The sequence below is a fragment of the Geotrypetes seraphini genome, chromosome 1 (genome assembly GCF_902459505.1).
Source record: "Geotrypetes seraphini chromosome 1, aGeoSer1.1, whole genome shotgun sequence".
NCBI lineage: Eukaryota > Metazoa > Chordata > Amphibia > Gymnophiona > Dermophiidae > Geotrypetes > Geotrypetes seraphini.
Genome location: NC_047084.1, coordinates 67824114 through 67845111, shown reverse-complemented (window position 1 = coordinate 67845111; position 20998 = coordinate 67824114). Strand labels below are relative to the sequence as shown.

The 20998-nt window shown below is 41.1% G+C and overlaps 1 protein-coding gene across 1 annotated transcript in view; it reads left to right on the top strand.

Annotated features, from left to right (window-relative positions):
* The window catches only part of NIPBL (NIPBL cohesin loading factor), a 1354860-nt gene that overhangs the window by 983117 nt on the left and 350745 nt on the right, over positions 1 to 20998 (top strand). Inside the window, 2 exon segments of the mRNA XM_033932779.1 lie at positions 9651 to 9865; positions 9957 to 10059. Of these exon segments, the coding sequence (XP_033788670.1) occupies positions 9651 to 9865; positions 9957 to 10059 (318 nt within the window).

Below are 20998 nucleotides of genomic sequence, written 5' to 3'. Positions count from 1 at the left end.
TCTACAGGATTTTTTATTTTTAAGAATTTCTAACAATGTTATACACAAAGTAATGAATATGGCACAAACATGCAAAATACAATTATACATTTATATCTTTAAGGCAAATTCATCTATCCCACAGTAATGAAAGAAAAGTATTCCAATTATTTTAAGAAAAAACTAAAAAAAATAATTAGGACAATTGTCCCTAAATTTACCAAGCACTATATTCATAATTATGTCCCCAAATTTAAGTCAGAACAATCACTTCAATTTATTTCTCATTAGCTTGGCAGAATGACTCTAATTGTATTGGATCAAAAAAAACATAATCCTTATTTTGTATATGTAGCAGACACAGGGAAATTTCAAGAAGAACATGGCTCCCAGATTCACAGCTCTAGGTTTCAGCACCAAAAAGGCCTTCCTCCTAAGCTGCTTGGGTCTGGCCACATCCAGAAAAATCAAAATCCTATCACCACAAAACTTTGCCTCTTTATTTTTATTTTTATTTTTTTTTTAATTTATATATTTATAAGATTTTCCATTTTAATACAAGCATTACTTTATACAATGCAAAAGATCCAGTAACAATATTCAACAAAACTTGTAAAGAAAAACATAATGTCTTATTTACCGTAGTCCACAATTTAAAGATCAAGAAAGGAAATAAACTTCTAAACAGTAGTAACAAATCAACTAATCAAGGTCACGGCATTAGATTCCCAAATTGCAGCCAGCTGGCAGATCATACATTACTAGGCATGGTTACCAATTTCTCTTTTGATTCAATAAATTCCAAAAGTTGTTTGGGCTCAAAAAAAAGAAAATTCTTATCTTGAAAAGATACATAACACTGCAGGAAATTTAACAAGAAATGTAGCCCCCAGAGCCAGGGTTCTTGACCTCAAGGACAAGAACTCCTTCCTACGTCTCTGGGTCCTCTGAGCTAAATCTGGAAAAACTCGAACATTAGAACCCAAAAACTTATCATTTATATGACGAAAATACATATGCCTCTTTATTTTTAAAGTAGAGTTTCATAATCAATATTTTGTCTGATTCATTCACACAGGTGACCAGTAGAGTGGATCTATCTTGTATCACATCCTAAGAGTCTTCTAAGAAATCTGTAAAATTGAATTTGATGAAAACAAGTTGCTCAACTATTTGTTTTTTTCTTTTGTGGCATATAATAATACAGTAAAACCTTGGATTGCAAGTAACTTGGATTGCAAGTGTTTTGCAAGACAAGCAAAACATTTTATTACATTTTAACTTGATATACAAGCAATATCTTGCAATACAAGTACATACAGGATACACACATCACAACTGAGCAGATGGTTAGTGCCCATCATTTTATTGGACTAATACATTTCTCACTTAGCTCTCCTCCAATGGTCTGGCATCTCTCTCCTCTCCTTCCCTTCCCTCTCCCACAGCCCCGTGGTCTGGCATTTCACTCTCTCCTCTCCCTTCCCCCCACTTCCATCAGCATCTGGCCCCTTTTTTCCCTACAACCCAATTGTATCCAGCATCCTTCCCCCTTATGTCTCTCTCCCCTTTCCCTACACACCAATTCCATCAGCATCTACCCCCTTTCTTTCCCTCCAACCCAATTCCATCCAGTATCCTTCCCCCTTATGTTTCTCTTCCCTTTCCTTGCACACCGATTTCATCAGCATCTGCCCCCTTTCTCTCCCTCTACCACCCTTCCATACCATCCTTCTCACAAACCTTCCATACCACCCTGCCCCCTTTCTCTCCCTCCATCACCCTTCCATGCTGCTTTCTCTCTCCCCCTCCAAACATTGCAGCTGCCGGCTCTGCCCTCAGAGCTTTGCAAAAGGCAGCCTGAAAGCAGAATTAGAACAGCTGATGGCAGCGGGTTAACACCCCCCCCCCCCCCCCCGCAGCAACGGCATGGAGCGGGATTATAGGATAATGATCCCGTGATAGACTGGAATTTGTGCGACCCAGCAATATTAGCAATACCTATCAGAGGTTATTGAGTAATTTGAGGTAAAAAAAAAAAAAAGTTGACTGATGAAGGAGAGAGAAACTAGGGCGGGGACAGCAGAAAGGTAGTGGAAGGATACTGATTATTAGGGCGACAAAGCTTCTCTGTGAAGTGCTCTGTAATGGTGATCAAGATAAGAACTTACACAGCTGATGCACCACGAGCATGAATGAACAAGTACAGAGGAGCACGTGATTAGACTTGGCACGAACCCCAGAATGTAGGCACAACACCTACAGACGCGGTCAGATCTGTTACAGGAAGGTCCCAAGATGACTGCATCTGCCGGTCCATCCCCCTCCAACGTCACTTCTTCTGGAGCAAGTAAGTGACATCGGAGGGGGATGGACTGGCAGACGCAGTCATCGCGAGACCTTCCTGTAACAGAGCCAGCCACATTGCCGTCGATGGGGGCGGGGGGCCATTACCGTTGATGCCGGGAGGGGGCTGTTGCTGTTCAAAAAAAATGGCAAGGTGAGTCGTCCTCCTTCAGCGAGCCCCCCTCACAGTTTCAGGCCCTAGGCACGTGCCTACTGGGCCTATTCATTAATCCGGCCCTGGGTATGGTTAGAGTCTGTCTTGATGATGGGGTATCAAATCTTAAAGACTGTTTAATTTGGTTATGCTCAATTGAGCATGCTGTACAGATTGAAGCCAATTCTGCTGCCATATGATTTTCATACTGTGGTACAAACTTATTCTGGTTAAATTAGATTACTGTGATGCACTCTATCTTGGAGTATTAAAAACAAAACAAATGACATTACAAGTGCTGATGAATTCTGCAGCAAGATTGATTACAGGAGTTTTGTGGTGGGTCCACATTACGCTGGTCTTGAAGCAGCTGCTTTGGCTTCCAATACAACAACGTGTTCAATTCAAGGTTTTGACCAAATTGTACACCAGGTTCTATACCATAAGGCCCCTAATTGTTTCCTGAACATGTTGAAGTTATGCTCTCCTACAAAAGAGTTGTGATTCTGGTTAGAGTATATACGATATCTCATGCAAGAATCGGGATATCAATGTTCTCTATTGCAAGTATGAAATTCTGGAATGCCTTGACTGGGCAATTGCACCTATAGAGATGTTTTTAAGAAACTATTGAAAGCATCTGTATGTGTCAGCATTCCTGTGAACTTATGAGAGATGTCCTATATATAGAATTCTGTCTGAAATAACATGTGATGTGTCAGAAAGATATGTTCATTTTGTATGTTGATTGCACACTGCTTTGGTTTAAAACAGTATATAAATTTTTAAATAATTTTTTAAAAAATTCATCGTAATTAAGGAATTTAGTTAACCCTATAAATTTAGACTTGTCATTCATTTGCTTAGATTTATGAAACTAGTGCTGAAAATTAATGCTAAGCTCCTAATTTCCCCCCCCCCCTTAAATCTGCCACTTTTGCCAACTTCTCCTAAATTCAAGTGTTTAGTGAAATTTGTGAGTATAATAAATTCATGCACTCCGTCCCAGTAAATTTTCAAAGAGGTCAATTTAGGAGCATACTTATCAAAATTAGAAGCATAAACCTGTTAAATTTTGGGCCCATAGGAAATGATGGCAGAAAAAGACCATATGACCAGTACAGTCTGCCCATCAATACCAACTACTAAGCTCAAAGTCCCAACTATAACCAATTTAGAACTTAACTCAATCAACTATCCAATCCAAACCACCATAAAACTACTAGGAATGACAATAGACAGATGCTGTACTATGCAACCGCAAATAAATAAAACCATACAGAAATCCTTCACAATAATGAGAAATCTGAGACAAGTCCGGAAATTCTTTGAAAGAACACAATTCCAGCTTATAGTGCAATCCCTAATCCTAGGATTGCTAGACTACTGCAACATCCTCTCCCTGCCCTGCCACGATGACCAAGCAACTACAAACAATCCAAAATACTGCTCTGAGACTCATCTACTCATTGAGGAAACATGATCATATCACAGAGGCTTACATCAACTCACACTGGCTACCAATCCAAGAAAGAATACTATTTAAATTCTACTGCATGATATTCAAAACCCTAAACGGAAACAGCCCAGCCTACCTAAACAATCGCCTCATCCAAGCAACCTCAACCAGACATAGAAAAACGCACTCCCCATTCACACCTCCCCCGATCAAGGAAGTAAAACAGACAAAACAATACGATGGCCTCCTAGCCACTCGAGCCGCAAAACTAAATAACCAAATCTCCAACCTACTGTTAACCACCCCAGACTACAAGATTTTCAGAAAAGAAATAAAAACTATACTCTTCAAGAAATTCCTGAAACAGTCCTAACCTCACTTACTCTTTACAACTCTAGAAATGACAATTGTTCTTCCATTGTAACCCCCATTTTTATATCTTTTGTAATCCGCCTTGAACCGCAAGGTAATGGCGGAATAGAAATCTCTAATGTAATGTAACAGTCCCTTTCCCTCAGAGGTCTTCTGTACTTATAGTATGTACTGCATTCTTAAATTTAAGTGCCATTCTTACCTTCATCACTTCCATTGGGAAGCTGTTACATTCATCATTAATATCAACAAGCTTATTATAATATGTACAGTATTGGAACTATGGTTCTCAAATCTATCCTGGAGGACCACCAACCAGTTGGGTTTTCAGGATGACCTTTATGAATTGTGGATAAGAGAGATTTATATATCATCGAGGTGATAGGCATGCAAATCTTTCTGAAGCATATTCTTTATGGATATCCTAAAAACCCAACTGGCTGGTGGTGCCCCAGGACAGGTTTGAGAACTACTGATCTAGAGCTGCTTGTTCCTTGAGTTTCTGTATGATAAATAGATGTATTCAAGCAGATTAACCTTTGTTTGTTCTTAAGTGCTTAAATCCATGAACAAATCTGTTTTAAATAGTTCATTTATTGCTATGATTTTATTTGATTTGTGTTGTATCAAAGAATATTGGATGTGTTCTGTTATGAGACTAGTTTTTAATTACAGATTTTGTGTGTTTTAATATGGTTTCCAGTTTCTGGAGGATACAGTTTAAAGTCTTTACAAAGCCTTAAAAAAATGTGTCAATTATTGTTGCTGCTTGTAAGATCTATTGTCCATTCAGAGCTTTGTGTTCAGCAGATAGAGTCTCATTGAAGTACCATATTTCAGCACTTTTAACTTGCATGGGTTCCGATCTACACTCCTCCCTTCTTATCAGTGGCATACCAAGGGGGGGGGTCAGACCGCCCTGGGTGCAGCCTTAGGGGGGGTGCACAGCCAGACAGGTCCGGAAAATTCCTGGGCTGCGACGGCACTCAGCGGTATCGGCGCCCCCCCTGCCCCGCGACAGCACTCAAGTTTGGCCTCCTTCTCCCGGCATCAGCAGAACTTCAGATTGGCAATAGGTGCTCAGTCAAAAGCTTCCCCTGACTCAGCTTCCTGTTTTCACCCAGGCAGTTCAAGTAAATTCTTTTTTCAAGTAAATAAATGCACATATGTATTGTGGCAGGGAAAGTCAAGAAGCACAGTGGTGCCCAATGCAAAGCGCATGTTGAAGAATGTATTCCCTGTCCTAGTACCAAAACCCAGGGTGAGCAAGCCAATGCCTCATCCTAGAACATGTAACTATGTTCCAAGTAGAGTACAGCAGCCACAAGAAAGAAGGGTAACACACACAAGGATCTATTTATCCTTTCCCAAACATGAACTAGGTACTAGAGAAAGCTTCAGAACTCCAAACCACATTAGGAAATCCTAGGAGGAAAGATATAGGAAAAGGAATACCCTATTCAAATCAGCAGATAGGTTCTGCCCAAGCCTCAAGCTTGAGAACGCCCCACCCAATCAGAGGTCTGAGCACACCTGGGAAGGTATTTAAATGGACTAAGATCAGGTAGAGGGGGGACAGCCATGCAATTCACACAGCTGGTGGGAATACAGGAGGCAAGCCAATTCCTGCTCTAAGGGCTAGCTCACTAAAGAAGCTAGGTTAGTCTAGAGAAATTTTATAGCTGAGTTTGAGCCACAATGAAGCAGAAGATGTTGAGGAATAATTATCTATTCGTTCTGAGGATGATGCAAATATAATGGAACAAGTGGAACCCATAGACCAGGGGTGCCCAACGCGTCGATCGCGATCGACCGGTAGCTCAGGAAGGCAACGTGAGTCGATCGCAGAGCCCATCCCGGGCTCTGTGATAGACTTGTGTTGCCGTCCCGATCTACCGGGCCTATCAGCCTTTCTCTCCCCGACGTCAAAGACGCCGACGCCGGGTATTAGGCTGTTTTTTTGTCATTTCAGGGGGGGGGGGCATGGCGGCGGCAGCAGCAACAGCCTGAAAAAGAAATCATCCTGGCCCGGGTCGGTGTCATACTCCGGAACTTCTACCTCTTCCAGCAGCCCTCTCCCTTCTACCTGCTTCCGGCCACACCCCCTGCTCCGCAGCTCTCTTCGGCAACTCAGCAGCAGCGATCGACACAAGCTTCTGACGTCGGGGCCTACCCTCTGCGAGTCCCGCTTGTTTCAACTTCCTTTTTCCACAAAGGCGGGACTCGTAGAGGGAAGGCCTCGATGTCGGCAGCTTGTCTTGATCACCGCTGCTGACGAATTGCTTAAGAGAGCCGCGGAGCAGGGGGGGTTTTGTCAGGTGCAGGTAGAAGGGAGAGGGCCAGATGCAGGACTCGTGGGTGAGGGAGCAGAAGAGAGAGGGAAGGGAAACAAAAGGAAATATTTCATACTCGGCTGGGCCGGAGTGGAGGGAGGGTGGAAAGATTCTGGCTACAGGGTGCATTAACAAAGGAAAAGGGGGGAAAGCTGAAAATGGAGATAGTGACACAAAGAAGAGAAAGAGTAAGCAGGACCTACTGAATAAGGATAGAGATACAGAGGGGACATGAAGAGGAGGTGAAATAGAGACATAGAAGTAATGCTGAAAAAGTGTGTGGGGGGGAGAGATAAAGACATTGAAAGGGCAAATGGTGAACATGGGGTAAAGACAAGGACAGAGACAAATGAAGATTCTGAAAAAGTGGTGAGATAGGGATATAGGTGAGATGGACACAAAGAAGGGTGATGCTGGAAAATAGGTGGAATGGTAATTCTGACAGACACAGAAGGGAAATGCTGGATCAAGGAGAGATGGGGCTCAGGCTGGATGGAATGAGGAGAAATGCCTTGTTGGCCCGGAACTTCCTCTCCTACGTCAGAATTGACGTCAGGGAGCGGAATGCTGGTCAGCGTGACGCTTCTGCAGGGAAAGCTTGGGACGGCGGTGGCTTGGGGGCTGTTCCCCGATGGCGGTGGCAGCAAACCGAGTGGCTTGGCGGAGGGCACGGAGAAAGAAAGAAAGGGGGCAGACAGGGAGACAGAAAGAAGGGGGAACAGGGAGACAGAAAGAAAAAGTTGGGGGAGAGAATGAGGTCTGGAGGAGAGGAAACATACAGGAGGCTGAAAGAAAGGAAGAAAGATTGGATGCACAGTCAGAAGAAGAAAGTGCAACCAGAGACTCATGAAATCACCAAACAGCAAAGGTAGGAAAAATGATTTTATTTTCAATTTAGTGATCAAAATGTGTCGGTTTTGAGAATTTATATCTGCTGTCTATATTTTGCACTATGGCTCCCTTTTACTAAACCGCAATAGCATTTTTTAGCGCAGGGAGCCTATGAGCATTGAGAGCAGCACGAGGCATTCAGCGTAACTCCCTGTGCTAAAACCTACTATTGTGGTTTAGTAAAAAGGGAGGGGGTGTATTTGTCTATTTTTGTGTTTTGTTACTGAGGTGATATTACATAGAGTCATCTGCCGTGACCTCTTTGAAAAAACCCAGAATATGAATAATTAACATTTTCTCTGCCTTTCAGTGTGCTTTGTGTTTTTTTTTAATTTTATTGTTGGTAGATCATTTTGACTTAGTCATTATAAAAGTAGCTCACAAGCCCATAAAGTGTGGGCTCCCCTTCCATAGACTATTCAGAAATTTATTCCGAAGTTCCTGAAATAGAATAGGCTAAAGTAAGGAAGAGCTCAGTGGAGGATTAATTCAAGGTACTACTTGGGATTGTTTGTATGAAATCATACTGAAGCGTATAAGAGGAAGCAGAAGCTGATTTAGTTGCTTAAGCTTATTGCCTATGTTGGACAATATACCTTTTTTCTTTTGAGGGATAAAGCTCTGGCAAAGAGGCTGAGCTGTGAAACTGAGTGAAATGTTTTTGCCTTTGTGAGAACCGAACTGGTGCAGTGGTAGGGATGTTTAGGCTACTATGAAGAAGCTTATTTGAGTTTTTGGACTGTTTGCTGGATGTTTACATTTTTTGTTTACACACCAAGGATTTTAGCTTATACAGAGTAAAGCTTTAATCCAAGGAATAAACCTGCTTTGGGAAGAGTGGTACTTCCTTGCTACCCCAAAGGACCACTTGGGTCGGCGCAAGTGTCAGCTCAGGGAGGTTTACCAGTTGTCAGGTCTCCCTTGACCACCACAGTATGTACACAACTTCAGCAATCTTACTTAATCAAAATTGTTTATGGAGCACATAATTTTAGCTGATCATTGCCAGGGTGAAGAACCTTTCTTTTTATGTGTAATGATAAACACTGACGATTATACATTCTGTACTCTTTTCATGTGCCCAATGTCTTGGCTGCCCTCTAACATTCTCCTGGGCATTTCTGCTTTTCTGGTGCATGTTTATACTTTGAAAATGGGAACAGTACTGACATATTCCAATCAATCACCCCATCTCTTCAATGTTGCAGAATAAACTTTTGCTTAAGGTTATGTGTTGTACAAACATTATTTAATACTGTATTTAAAAATTATATACCTGATAGAATAAGCCTTAATCTTGCTGATTGCCAAATGGAAATACTATTAAGAGACACTGCATTTTGTGGACTTTACATGTGTTTTGTTGTTGAGGACTAAGTAACATACAGAGCACATCATTGATCATTGGTTTGATAAAAATGCAGTCAAATTATACACTTTTTAGAATAAGAAAGCATATGTAGTGAGTTGATTGTAATTTTTTTTAATATTCTATTTTTCTTTTCTTTTTTATAAATCTTTATTAATTTTCAATTCGAGAACAGTGCATTAAATATATACATACAATTAACGTCATAGACAGCAATGAATACAACAAAATATATTACCCTCCTCCCTCCCTCTCACCCTCCCTGGATGTGCAAATCAAATAGGAAATAAAGGCATAATCCAACTAATTAAAGTTAACAAAATTCATCAATGGACCCCATGTTAATTTAAATAGTTTATTATGACACAATATTTCTGAATTCATTTTTTCATATTTATAACATAAACATAAAGTTTCCCACCAAAAGGAAAAATTAAGTCTGTCCCAATTTTTCCAGTTCTTGGTAATCATATGTATGGCTATCCCAGTCATAATGATAAAGAGTCTGCTTTTATACCTTTCTAACAGAGGTTTAGTTGACAACAATACCCCACAGATTACCTCCTCATAGGACAACGGAATTAAAGATTCCAGTATCAAATTGACTTGTCCCCCATATTAATTTCCAAAAATTGAGTATCAAGGGACAATAGAACAACAGAATTGAAGCAATATTTTTAAAACTGATATATTTAAGCTGAGAAGATTTGTTGTGAGCTTGACCCACACTCATTTTTGTTTTTCCAGTTTTCTCGGAAATTCTATATAGCTCAGTGGTTTCGTGACACAACTATGGAAACTGAGAAAGCAATGAAAATTCAGAAGGAAGATGATTCATCTGAGGGAACCCATCATGTAAGGGAGATGGAAACAACAGGTGAAATCATGCAGCGTGCAGAAAACCGCAAGAAATTCCTCCGCAGCATTATTAAAACAGCTCCATCTCAATTTAGCACATTAAAGTGAGTAAGGAATTTGATTTTTATCTTTAGTGAATAGAATTACAAATTTCTTTCCAATTTCTTTTATTTAAATATGGTAACTTTATTGTAGGATGAATTCTGATACTGTGGACTATGAAGATGGCTGTTTGATTGTTCGATACTTGGCCTCTATGAGGCCGTTTGCCCAGAGCTTTGATATTTATTTGACACAGGTAAATTCTTGCAATTTTTTTAATGCACAGTACTGTAATGTGAAATTGGTTTCCTAGTTCTGGATCATAATATAGTATCCTTTAACGCCAGATATTGAACAGCGCTGATATATTTTGTCTGAAATGTACATATGTTCATGTCCTGATTCTTATATTTTTGTACACAAACTGGTAATACTTGTTGCAGGTATGTATACGATGCTGTATATGGGGGGGGAAAAAACACTTTTTTTTTTTTTTAAGTTCAAAATGTTTATTGGTTTTGTATAACAAACAGTAAAATAGCAAGTACAAGCAGAGTCAGTACATTCAACAAGAACGGTAAACAGTCTGCAATACATAGTACAATCAAGGGCAAAAACAACATAAACGCAAGTACAATAAGAAAAGTAAAAATGCAGAAAAGGATCAGAAAAAGAAACAAGCTGCCAATGAAATTAAAATCATAGAACTACAGAGATTCACAGTACTCAGTTAAAGGCACCCAGAGTTGCTCATGTTTATACACATGACCATATTTCACCGCATAACATCTCTCATATCTCATTATTAAACATACTTCATGCCACCATGAACAATTTAGCAGAATTCTAAAGGGAAAAAACAAAGTACAGTATATGTCTTGGTAAAACTGAATATTTTATTTTTATTTATTTATATTCCTCACTATTCTCACAATAGATTCTAGGTGGATAACAACAATTAAAAAAATATTACATCCATACAAAATTATTAATTTAACAATTTCCTAAAGATATAATAATAAGAAACTTCTCTTACTGCAGTTGGAAGATTATTCCAAAGCTTTGTTCCTATATAAACTCAAAAGGTTTGTTCATCAAAGATTTCAAGCGACCGTATGAATTTATAGAATAGCCTCAATGACTGTTTATACTGGGAGGTAGCTCAATATATTGGGAAAGTTTTTTTTTTTAATTTATTAATTTATTAATTTGTTATAACATATAACAACTTCAGGCAATTACATGAAAATTTTAAATTAAAATACAACAAACTTAAAAGTATTTGTCAAGTCCACATTATTAGGGCTGATTATCACCTTAGGGAATCACATAATTAAGGAAAATCATAATCCTCTGATGTTAGGCAAAAACAATTTTTTTTTTTCCAAGAAAGTTTATTGAAAGTTTTATCAAAATACAAAAAGGGAAAAACTGGAATATATCAGTGTCATAAACATGAGACTATATATCAACAATAATAAGAGTCTAATCACAACAGAGAAAGAAAGAAGAATCAAATGTGCACAGGGTACATTATCTGAATAGTTGTGGTTGATCAAGCAATATATGAGGTAAAGACAGGGAGGAGTAGGAGAAGAAGAAAAAGTAAACAGGGGAATAAGGAGAGGTAAGTCAAGAAAGAAAAAAGAAGACATAATTATCAACAGGAGATAAAAGGGAAAAATCCCCCTGAGGTCAAAGGAGGCGAAAAAAGGAGAAGGAAGAAAAAAGGAGAGGGAGAGAGAAAAAAGACATTCTTAGTGAAATGTTTAGATAGAGTCTAAGTATTCTTGAAAAATGGCCCATTTCGTGTGAACTTTTGTGGATAAAGGCATAGTTTTAGAAATCAGTATTTCACGCCTCTGTTGTAAAAACAAAATTATTCTATATCACTTCCTTATTCTCAACCTCTGCCTTAGTTACAGGCAAAATATCTATTTTAGGTTTATCTTGAAGGAAAATTTCCAATTGAGCTGGATCAACAAAAAATATACTTATTATTCAGATAAGTCACCAAACATTTACATGGGAACTTAAGAAAAAATAATGCTCCCACAGCCAAGACACAAGTCTTAAGTTGCAGGAACTTCCTTCTCTTGTATTGTGTCTGTTTAGAGACATCTTGAAAGATATTTAATTGTTGCCCATAAAACAGAGCATTTTTGTTTGCAAAATATAATTTAAGAATGACTTGTTTATTTGATTCAGATCTAAAGGTAACCAACAATGTTCCTCTCTTGGCTATATAATCTTTAGATGTGCAGTCCCTCTTGAGTCAGTCTGTTCTCTGTCTCCATCAGGTAGAGGTGGCAAGTCTGTGCAGTCCTTTTATAGGTCTGGCAGGGTTTTGTTTTGCCTTTTCTCTGGGTCTAGTTTTTAAAAAAGATCATTTATTGGCATAGCATCTCTCCCTGCTAGTTTTTATTCTCTTGTTGATCTGAGTTGGGGTCCCGCGGGGATCTCCTTGGCCTAGGGGGTACAACACCTGGGTGGCCAGGTCCCTCTTCCCACTCCTTCACCTCTCCAAATCTAGTAGTACCTTAGTTATTAGTTCTTCATAGACCGCAACTTTAAGAGCCTATGGGGTCTGCCCTTTTGAACTCAACTGAAAGAGAAAATTAAAAAGCTACGGCTTTCAGCTACAGGCCATCCGCAAGGCTTCCTGTTGAATTTTCACTTCTGCTCAGCTGAATCGCCAGGTCTTTAGCAGCTGCCGGTTTCACTTTCGTTTTTGGCCCTGTGATGTCCTAGGTCAAAATAAAGCACTGTTCCAGATATTCTCACCATAGTGTAGATGCGGCAGGAGTATGCAAATATTTTCAGTTTGTGCAGGTAGAATTTCAGCAGCAGGTCTAGGTCCATTGAGTGAGACCTCCTCCTGTGGAGACTCGTTCAAGGAAGACAAGCGCAAATCTCCTGGTAGAGGTTTGTCAGCGAGAGGGAAGTTCTGGGAGGCTTGCCATTACCAACCCTGAAGGTTTGGCCAATCTTCCTCAGGCCATTATTTCCAGCAGACCCACTCCTTTCACGGGGACTGGATGGAAGGTATTAACTCTGGTTTTGCCGCAGCAGGGGCCTCTCAGGGTCTCCAGTGAAGGTGTTTAGGTCCAATTGCTGATGCAGGTTGGTACCCGCCTGTGGGATTAGAGTGTGTCAATTTTAGGCGTAGATTTTTATTTTTTCAAACTTTACAAACTACTGGTGACCAAATTATGCAGTTTTGAATGAATCTATAGCTATCTTCAGAAACTGCTCATCTGTGTGCAGGTTACAGACAATCCATAACAGCTTTTTTTGTAGCTTCTCCTCAACATAATCTTTATCTTTGTTTATCTTTATTGGCATTTCTATACTGCTTAAATGAATGTAAGTATTCAATTCAAAGTTGTTCACAATGAACAATCAAGTTACAATGAGCTTAGGAACATACATTGATTAATCTACCAACATTTATTTACAGTGACCTTAGGAACACAAGTTGATCAGTTTACCAATGTTCCCATCCCTGAACACCTCACGACTGCTAGCAGATACATGTCAGCAAAAGTATTCTGTGAAAGGTAGTGTCTTCAGCTTTCTTTTGAATTTTTTTACATCTTTTTCCTTCCTTAATTTCTTTGGTAGGGTGTTCCAGTATACTGGGGCCATTACTGAGAACATTCTCATCCTGTTGCGTTCATATTTAATGTCTTTGAAGGAGGGGATATCCAGCAAAAGATCCTGACCCGAGAGTAGGGCCCTTGATGGTGCGTATTTGTGTATTCTGGTAGACAGATATTGAGGTTCTATGCATTCAAACCTCAAATGCATCACTGCTTCCTCCCAACCAGTGTTTACATTACATGAATCATCTCCATAGTTTGAAGTTTTGTCTGTTCCTCTCTCTCTCAGCCATGCAACCAAATTCAGCAATTATTTCTGCATGAGTCTTCTCTTTAGTTATTTTTTCAGGAACAAAATGCTACAGATATTTGCCTCCTATGTCCATACAAACTGTGTAACGTTCCTCTTTCACCATACTTGGATACATTTTACCTTTCTCTTCTGCCTTTAACATGACCCTGGTATCATCATGATGACCACCAAAGAAAATGCAACTGATGCCATTCTGCTGCAACTCCTCCTCAATCTGTACATCTAATTATTTCATGATTCTTGCCTGAGCCCTCTTCATCTTGGTGTGATCAATCAACAAAGCATCGTCCAAGGGAATGATGAGTCCTGCATCAGGTTGAGTAGACTGGATGGACCTTTCGGGTCTTTAACTGCCGTCATCTACTATGTTACTATGTGTGTTTACATCAATCCAGGCAGCAGTAGCAATCTCTGCACTCTCTAAGTTATATCCTCCGTATTATATTTTGGCCTCTTTCTAGCTTTCTCTAGAGCAGGGGTGTCAAACTCAGTCACATTAAGGGGTCGAAATCCAAGACACAGGCTGTCGTGGGCCAGACCCCGCTCAATCTCCGTCCCAGACCCCGCCCCATAATAATACTAATTGTAACACAATTGTTTCCATTCATTTTTCATATACTGTATACACAAACAATATAATCTTATGAACAACACATAACGGTTAACCATAAAATTAAACTACACAGGACACTGTATGCTTCTCAACATTCATTCCTATCAGAACACAGATAACCCCTTTGCAAATACGGAGCCACAAACTAAAAGTACTAATATATACAAACAACACCCTAAGATGCAAGACTCTGCATGCAGTATAACTCCAGAGAAAAAGAAACAAATGCATTTCTTCCTGAACAGTGCAAAATATAGACAGCAGATGTAAATTCTCAAAATTGATACAATTCAATCACTAAATTGAAAATAAAATCAGTTTCCCTACCTTTGTTGTTTCCCTCCCTCCATACTGTGCCTCAACTAGATGCCTCCCTCCAAATGGTGTTTTACCTTCTGCCTGGTTCCCACCTGGCCGTTTTATGCAGCCTGCGCTGAGCTGGGGCATTTTTATTGCCACCCCAATGTTATCATCTGGCCAGCTCCCTCCTCACTGCCGCAGTGTGCAGAAAGCCGCGAGCGGTGGGTCCTCACGCATCCTGCACCTCATCTAGAAGTTGCAATGTCAGAGAGAAGGCTTCCAGTTCAGGCGCAGGACTCGCGTAGGAGCCACCGCCCGCGGCTTTGTGCACACTGCGGCAGTGAGGAGGAGGGAGCCGACCAGACGATAACACCAGGGATGGCAGTGAAAATGTCGCATTGCACCATGGGTTGCATAAAACGGCCAGGCAGGCCGGATTCGGCCCGCGGGCCTTGAGTTTGACACCTGTGTTCTAGAGCAGTGGTTCCCAACCCTGTCCTTGAGGAACCCCAGGCCAGTCGGGTTTTCAGGATAGCCCTAATGAATATGCATGGAGCAAATTTGCATGCCTGGCACCTCCATTATATGCAGCAAGGCCTTACATTGAGTCTCCACTTCGTCAATTGTGGACTCCACTGCTTCAACGTGGCTGCCCAGATCTCCCAAATCTCTACACAGGTCGGACAAGGCAGTTTGCACATCTGTTTGTACTCCCTGCATTTCTGCTTTCAGTTCTTTAAACCAGTGTTTTTCAACCTTTTTTGGGCAAAGGCACACTTGTTTCATGAAAAAAATCACGAGGCACACCACCATTAGAAAATGTTAAAAAATTTAACTCTGTGCCTATATTGACTATATATAAAGTAATTCTCTTGAATAGGAATCAAATAAACACAAAGAAAGTATTTTATAATGCTGCCACCGCCAACAACACCGTTGGCGGCGGTGGCACTCAAGTGGCTAAAGAGCCGCAGTTTGCCGGCCTAGGGACAACACTGGAGGGTGGCCAGCTGTGCACCCCCTTGGGACGTAAACCCGGGGTGGGGCAGACCGCCCCCCCCCACCCTGGTATGCCACTATCTGTACCTCACTCCCTCCCTATGACCAAAAATTCTCCTTTCTTCTATTCCCCGTGTACACAACCATCTCTTTCCCTCCCTTCCTCTCTCCAAAGTCCATGCCTTCTGTGTCCAAACACTCATTCCCTCCCCCACCTCAGCATCTCTTTCCCTCCCTTCCTCTCTCCCAAGTCCATTTCTTCTGTGTCCAAAAACGCATTCCCTCCCCCACCTCAGCATCTCTTTCCCTCCCTTCCTCTCTCCCAAGTCCATTTCTTCTGTGTCCAAAAACGCATTCCCTCCCCCACCTCAGCATCTCTTTCCCTCCCTTCCTCTCTCCCAAGTCCATTTCTTCTGTGTCCAAAAACGCATTCCCTCCCCCACCTCAGCATCTCTTTCCCTCCCTTCCTCTCTCCCAAGTCCATTTCTTCTGTGTCCAAAAACGCATTCCCTCCCCACCTCAGCATCACTTTCCCTCCCTTCCTCTCTCCCAAGTCCATTTCTTCTGTGTCCAAAAACCCATTCCCTCCCCCACCTCAGCATCTCTTTCCCTCCCTTCCTCTCTCCCAAGTCCATTTCTTCTGTGTCCAAAAACCCATTCCCTCCCCCACCTCAGCATCTCTTTCCCTCCCTTCCTCTCTCCCAAGTTCATGCCTTGTGCCCAAAACGCACTCCCTCCCCCCTTTTGTGTTCCGTGTTTGCCTACCAGCCCATCTTTGCAACTTTCTCAGCAAAACGAAGCTCAAGCCGCGAGGCTTGTCTTCTGCTTCCTGTCTGCCCTGCCGCACACAAATAGCCGAACGGAAGTATTTTCCGACGTCAGCGCTGACGTCGGAGGGCAGGCTTTGCTTAAGCCCTCCCTCCGACGTCAGCGCTGACATCGGGGAACGCTTGCGATCGGCTATATGTTAGCTGCAGGGCAGGCAGGAACAGAAGACGAGCCTCGCGGCTCGAGATGTATTGAACTCCGCGGGTCCCCCGTCCAGCTCTCTCCTGTCCACGTGGGGCGGACCGCCCCTCTCCCTAGACTGGTGGTACTGCCCTGATGGCGGCCCTGACCGTACGGCACACCAGGCAACATCTCGCGGCACACTAGTGTGCCGCGGAACAGCGGTTGAAAAACACTGCTTTAAACCATGGGGAGAAATCTTTCTGAGTACTTCCCTTGTCAACCACTTGGTTGGTATTCTCAGACTCCACTTCCGAATCTGAGCTTTCTTGTGCCAATTTATCCTTCTCTTTCCTTGACTTCTCCACTTGTCTTCGGGGGTTACCTTCCACTGCGGTCATATATTTAAATCTTTCAAGTCTCTTCCGCGTAATGAGGAGTGCTTACTTGCCTTTAACATTCACTAGCCAGAGGGAATGCGAGCATAACACCACTCAACTGAGCTCTCCAAACGGAGCTCACTGCTCAGCAGTCCATTCTCCTTCAGTGACATCACTTCCTACCTCCCCCCCCCCGGCTATAAGTTGTATTTAAACACTAAACATAAATACTAAACAAACGTACCTAATCTATCTTTTGATTGACTCAACAGTAAAAAATACTATAACCCTATATCCCTTCATCATACTAAAATGTTTAGTTGCCATTTAAATGTATCATAATTTAAACTTCCTTTTTATATCCTACTTCATCCTATCATGTATGAACCGTGAAGCAGTGAGCTAATTCCGCCATATTAATTACACACATCCCTGCCACCCCCCGGATGATTCTTATATTAATTAAAATAGTCTGAGAAAAGGAATCTAATATATATGGTCAAATCATGCCCATTTGTGAAGAGATTGATGGGGCAAGAACACAAGTATAGGAACTCATTGTTAAATGAAAGAAGAAACAAGGAACAGATTAGAACGCAGATGAATGTGAATAGTTATATAAGAACATAAGTGTTATCTTACTGGGACAGACTGCAGGTCCATCAAGCCCAGTTTCCTATTTCTAACAGTGACCAACCCAGGTCACAAGTACCTGACAAGATCTCAAAGAGTAAAACAGATTTTATGCTGTTTATGTTAGGAATAAGCAGTAGATTTCTCCACATCCATCTTAATAATGGCTTACGGACTTCTCTTTTAGGAAGTTATCCAAACCTTTTTTAAACCCTACTAAGTTAACTGATTTCACCACATTTTCCAGCAACAAATTCCAAAGTTTAATTACATGTTGAGTGAAAAAAATATTTTCTCCTGTTTGTTTTAAAGCTACTACTTAGTAGCTTCATTACATGCTCCCTAATCCTAGTATTTTTGTAAAGAGTAAACAAGCGACTTACATCTATCCACTCCACTCACAAGGAATCAACACAAAAGAGCTGTTCAACTTGATCACAAACTTATTCGACACCACTCGCTACACTCTACCCGCACACAACACTAAGTTACCCTCTGCGAATGACTTAGCACTGCATTTCAATTCAAAAATAAAAAACCTAAGAAACAATTTTTCAACAACTGCCCCCAGTGATCATCAAATAACTAACATACAGGGAAATGAAATACCAGCAGATATGATCTGGAGTTCCTTTCAAGACCTAGAATGGAATAATTATACCAAACTATATGACAACTACTCTAAGTCATACTGCGTTCTGGACTCTTGTCCCCCGGAAATTATGAAAAGGGCGCCATTAGAATTTAAACTATCGCTGCTGCACTACATAGCCCATAACCTAAAAAATGGGAAGTTCCTCACTAACAACAGTCACATAATAATAACACCAATCCTAAAAAATAGTAAAGAATCGTCAGCTCTAGTAACCAACTACAGACCCATAGTATCCATTCCATTTACTGTAAAAATCATGGAGGGACTGGTTCACTCCCAACTGATGGAATATCTTAACCAATTCTCTCTCCTACATGAAACTCAATCCGGTTTTAGACCTTTATTCAGTACGGAGACAGTAATTGCAGCTTTCTTAGATAATCTGCATCTATTGTTTAGCAAGGGCCTCAATGCTCTGATCACGCAATTTGACATGAGCTCTGCTTTTGATCTAGTAGACCATGGGAAAATGCAACAATGCCTAGACGCTATTGGTATCAGGGCTGAGGTGTTGAACTGGTTTCGTGGTTTCCTTATGTCCTGTACCTATCAGGTACAATTCAATTATGATCTCTCCAATACCTGGAACAATCCTTCCAGTGTGCCACAAGGATCGCCGCTATCCCCATTGCTCTTCAATGTCTACATGTCCTCTCTAGGCGTGCAATTAACCCAGCTGGGGATAAAATTATTCAGTTACGCAGATGACTTTACGATCATCATCCCATGTGCTAACTCTATCTCGGAAACCATTCCCAAGGCATCAGAAGCTATAAATTTGATGGAGCAATAGATGACTGACTTCAAGCTCAAACTTAATTCAGAAAAAACAAAATTCTTCGTTGCTTTGCCTCATCCGCTTGACAACAAAAAACCACTATGCATCAATAAACTTAGTTACCCTATTCAGTCTACCATGAAGATACTGGGTGTAACTCTGGATCAAAGCCTAACTATGAAAGACCAGGTGGACTCCTTAATCAGGAAGGGTTTTTTCACTCTCTGGAAACTTAGATCCATCAAATCATATTTTGATACGTCAGCATTCAGAATCCTGGTACAATCCCTCGTACTAAGTCAACTTGATTACTATACATACTAGCCCCTAAATACATATAGCCAACAGACACAAGAGAAGCTCACATTGAAACTTTGTTTTCCCCCCAGTTAAAGGATGTAAACTGAAAAAAACACCATGAACACCTTCTCTCACATCAGGAAGCATTATGGGGTAAAGATCTAGAACAATTACTCTTGCCCACTACTTACGAGGAATTCAGAAAGCGCCTAAAAACATATCTGTTCCTAAAGTATCTAGACAACTGACCCAATCATCTCTCTCTCCTCAACGGTTCTTTTGACCTATTACCACTTTCTTTCCTTCACCTCTTTTAAGTTCAATCAATTTGTACCTTCTTTTAGTCTTTTGTAAACCACATAGAACTTCACTGTACTGCGGTATATAAACTGTTATTATTATTATTATCTCCCCTGTGCTATATCTTCTCCAGGCTAAAGAGCCCCAGCTGCTTTAGCCTTTCCTTATAGGGAAGTCATTCCATCTCTTATTATTTTTGTTGCCCTTTTCTGTACCTTTTCTAATTCCACCATATCTTTTTTGAGATGTAGCGACCAGATTTGCCCACAGTATTCAAGGTCTAGCCATAACATGGAGTGATACAAAAGCATTATATTATTTTCATCTTTATTTTCTATTCCTTTCCTGATAATTCCTAACATTCTATTTGCTTTCTTAGCAGCCACCGCACATTGAGCTGAGGGTTCCAACGAATTCTCAACAAAGACACCTAAATCCTTTTCCGGGGCAATGACTCCTAATGTGGAACTCTGCATCACATAGGTATAGTTCAGATTCCTTTTTCCCACATGTATCACTTTGCACTTGCTTACATTAAACACCATTTTGATTCCCAATTTTGCAAGGTCCTCTTACAATTTTTCACAATCCTCTTGTGATTTAACAACTTTGTGTCATCAGCAAATTTATCCATCCTCAACCCGCCGAATCTCCTAGTGACCACAAAGGACACCTTCGTTGAATCAATCCGACCTCTAATAAATTCTTCCCTGCAATTGGGAGTGGTACCGCAAAGCTGGAAAACAGCAGTTGTCAGGCCAATCTTTTTTTTTTTAAACTGACCCTGGATCAGAACGAACCTGGAAATACAGACCAGTCTCTAACTTTCCCTTCATCATCTTTGAAAAAACTGTACTTTCGCAACTCCAGAACTTCAACTGGCGGAACACCCTCTCCCTGTACCAGTCTTGCTTCAGGAAATCCCATAGAATAGAAGCAGCCCTAGCGGACATTATCAATGACTGCTGGAACATACTAGACAAAGAGAATGATGGATTACTGGTCCTTCTAGACCTCAGTGCCATCGATCACCCCTGCCTCCTTGCCAGACTTGCAAATTTTAGAATGAGCAATCAAGCGCTCCCGTGGTTCTCATCATTCTTGATCTATAGGTCCCAAAGCGTCCTAATTAGATCTACTATATCTCAACCCAAACCGATAAAATATGGGGTTCCGAAGGGCATTCTCCTATGCTCTTCAATCTCTATATCAGAAGGTTCATAGACAACGGCGCGAAAGACAAAGGCGCACGCCGACAACTGAGCGCAAGACGGAGGCGCGCGCCGAAGAAAATTACAGTTTTTAGGGGCTCCGACGGGGGGTTTTGTTGGGTAACCCCCCCACTTTACTTAATAGACATCGCGCCGGCATTAT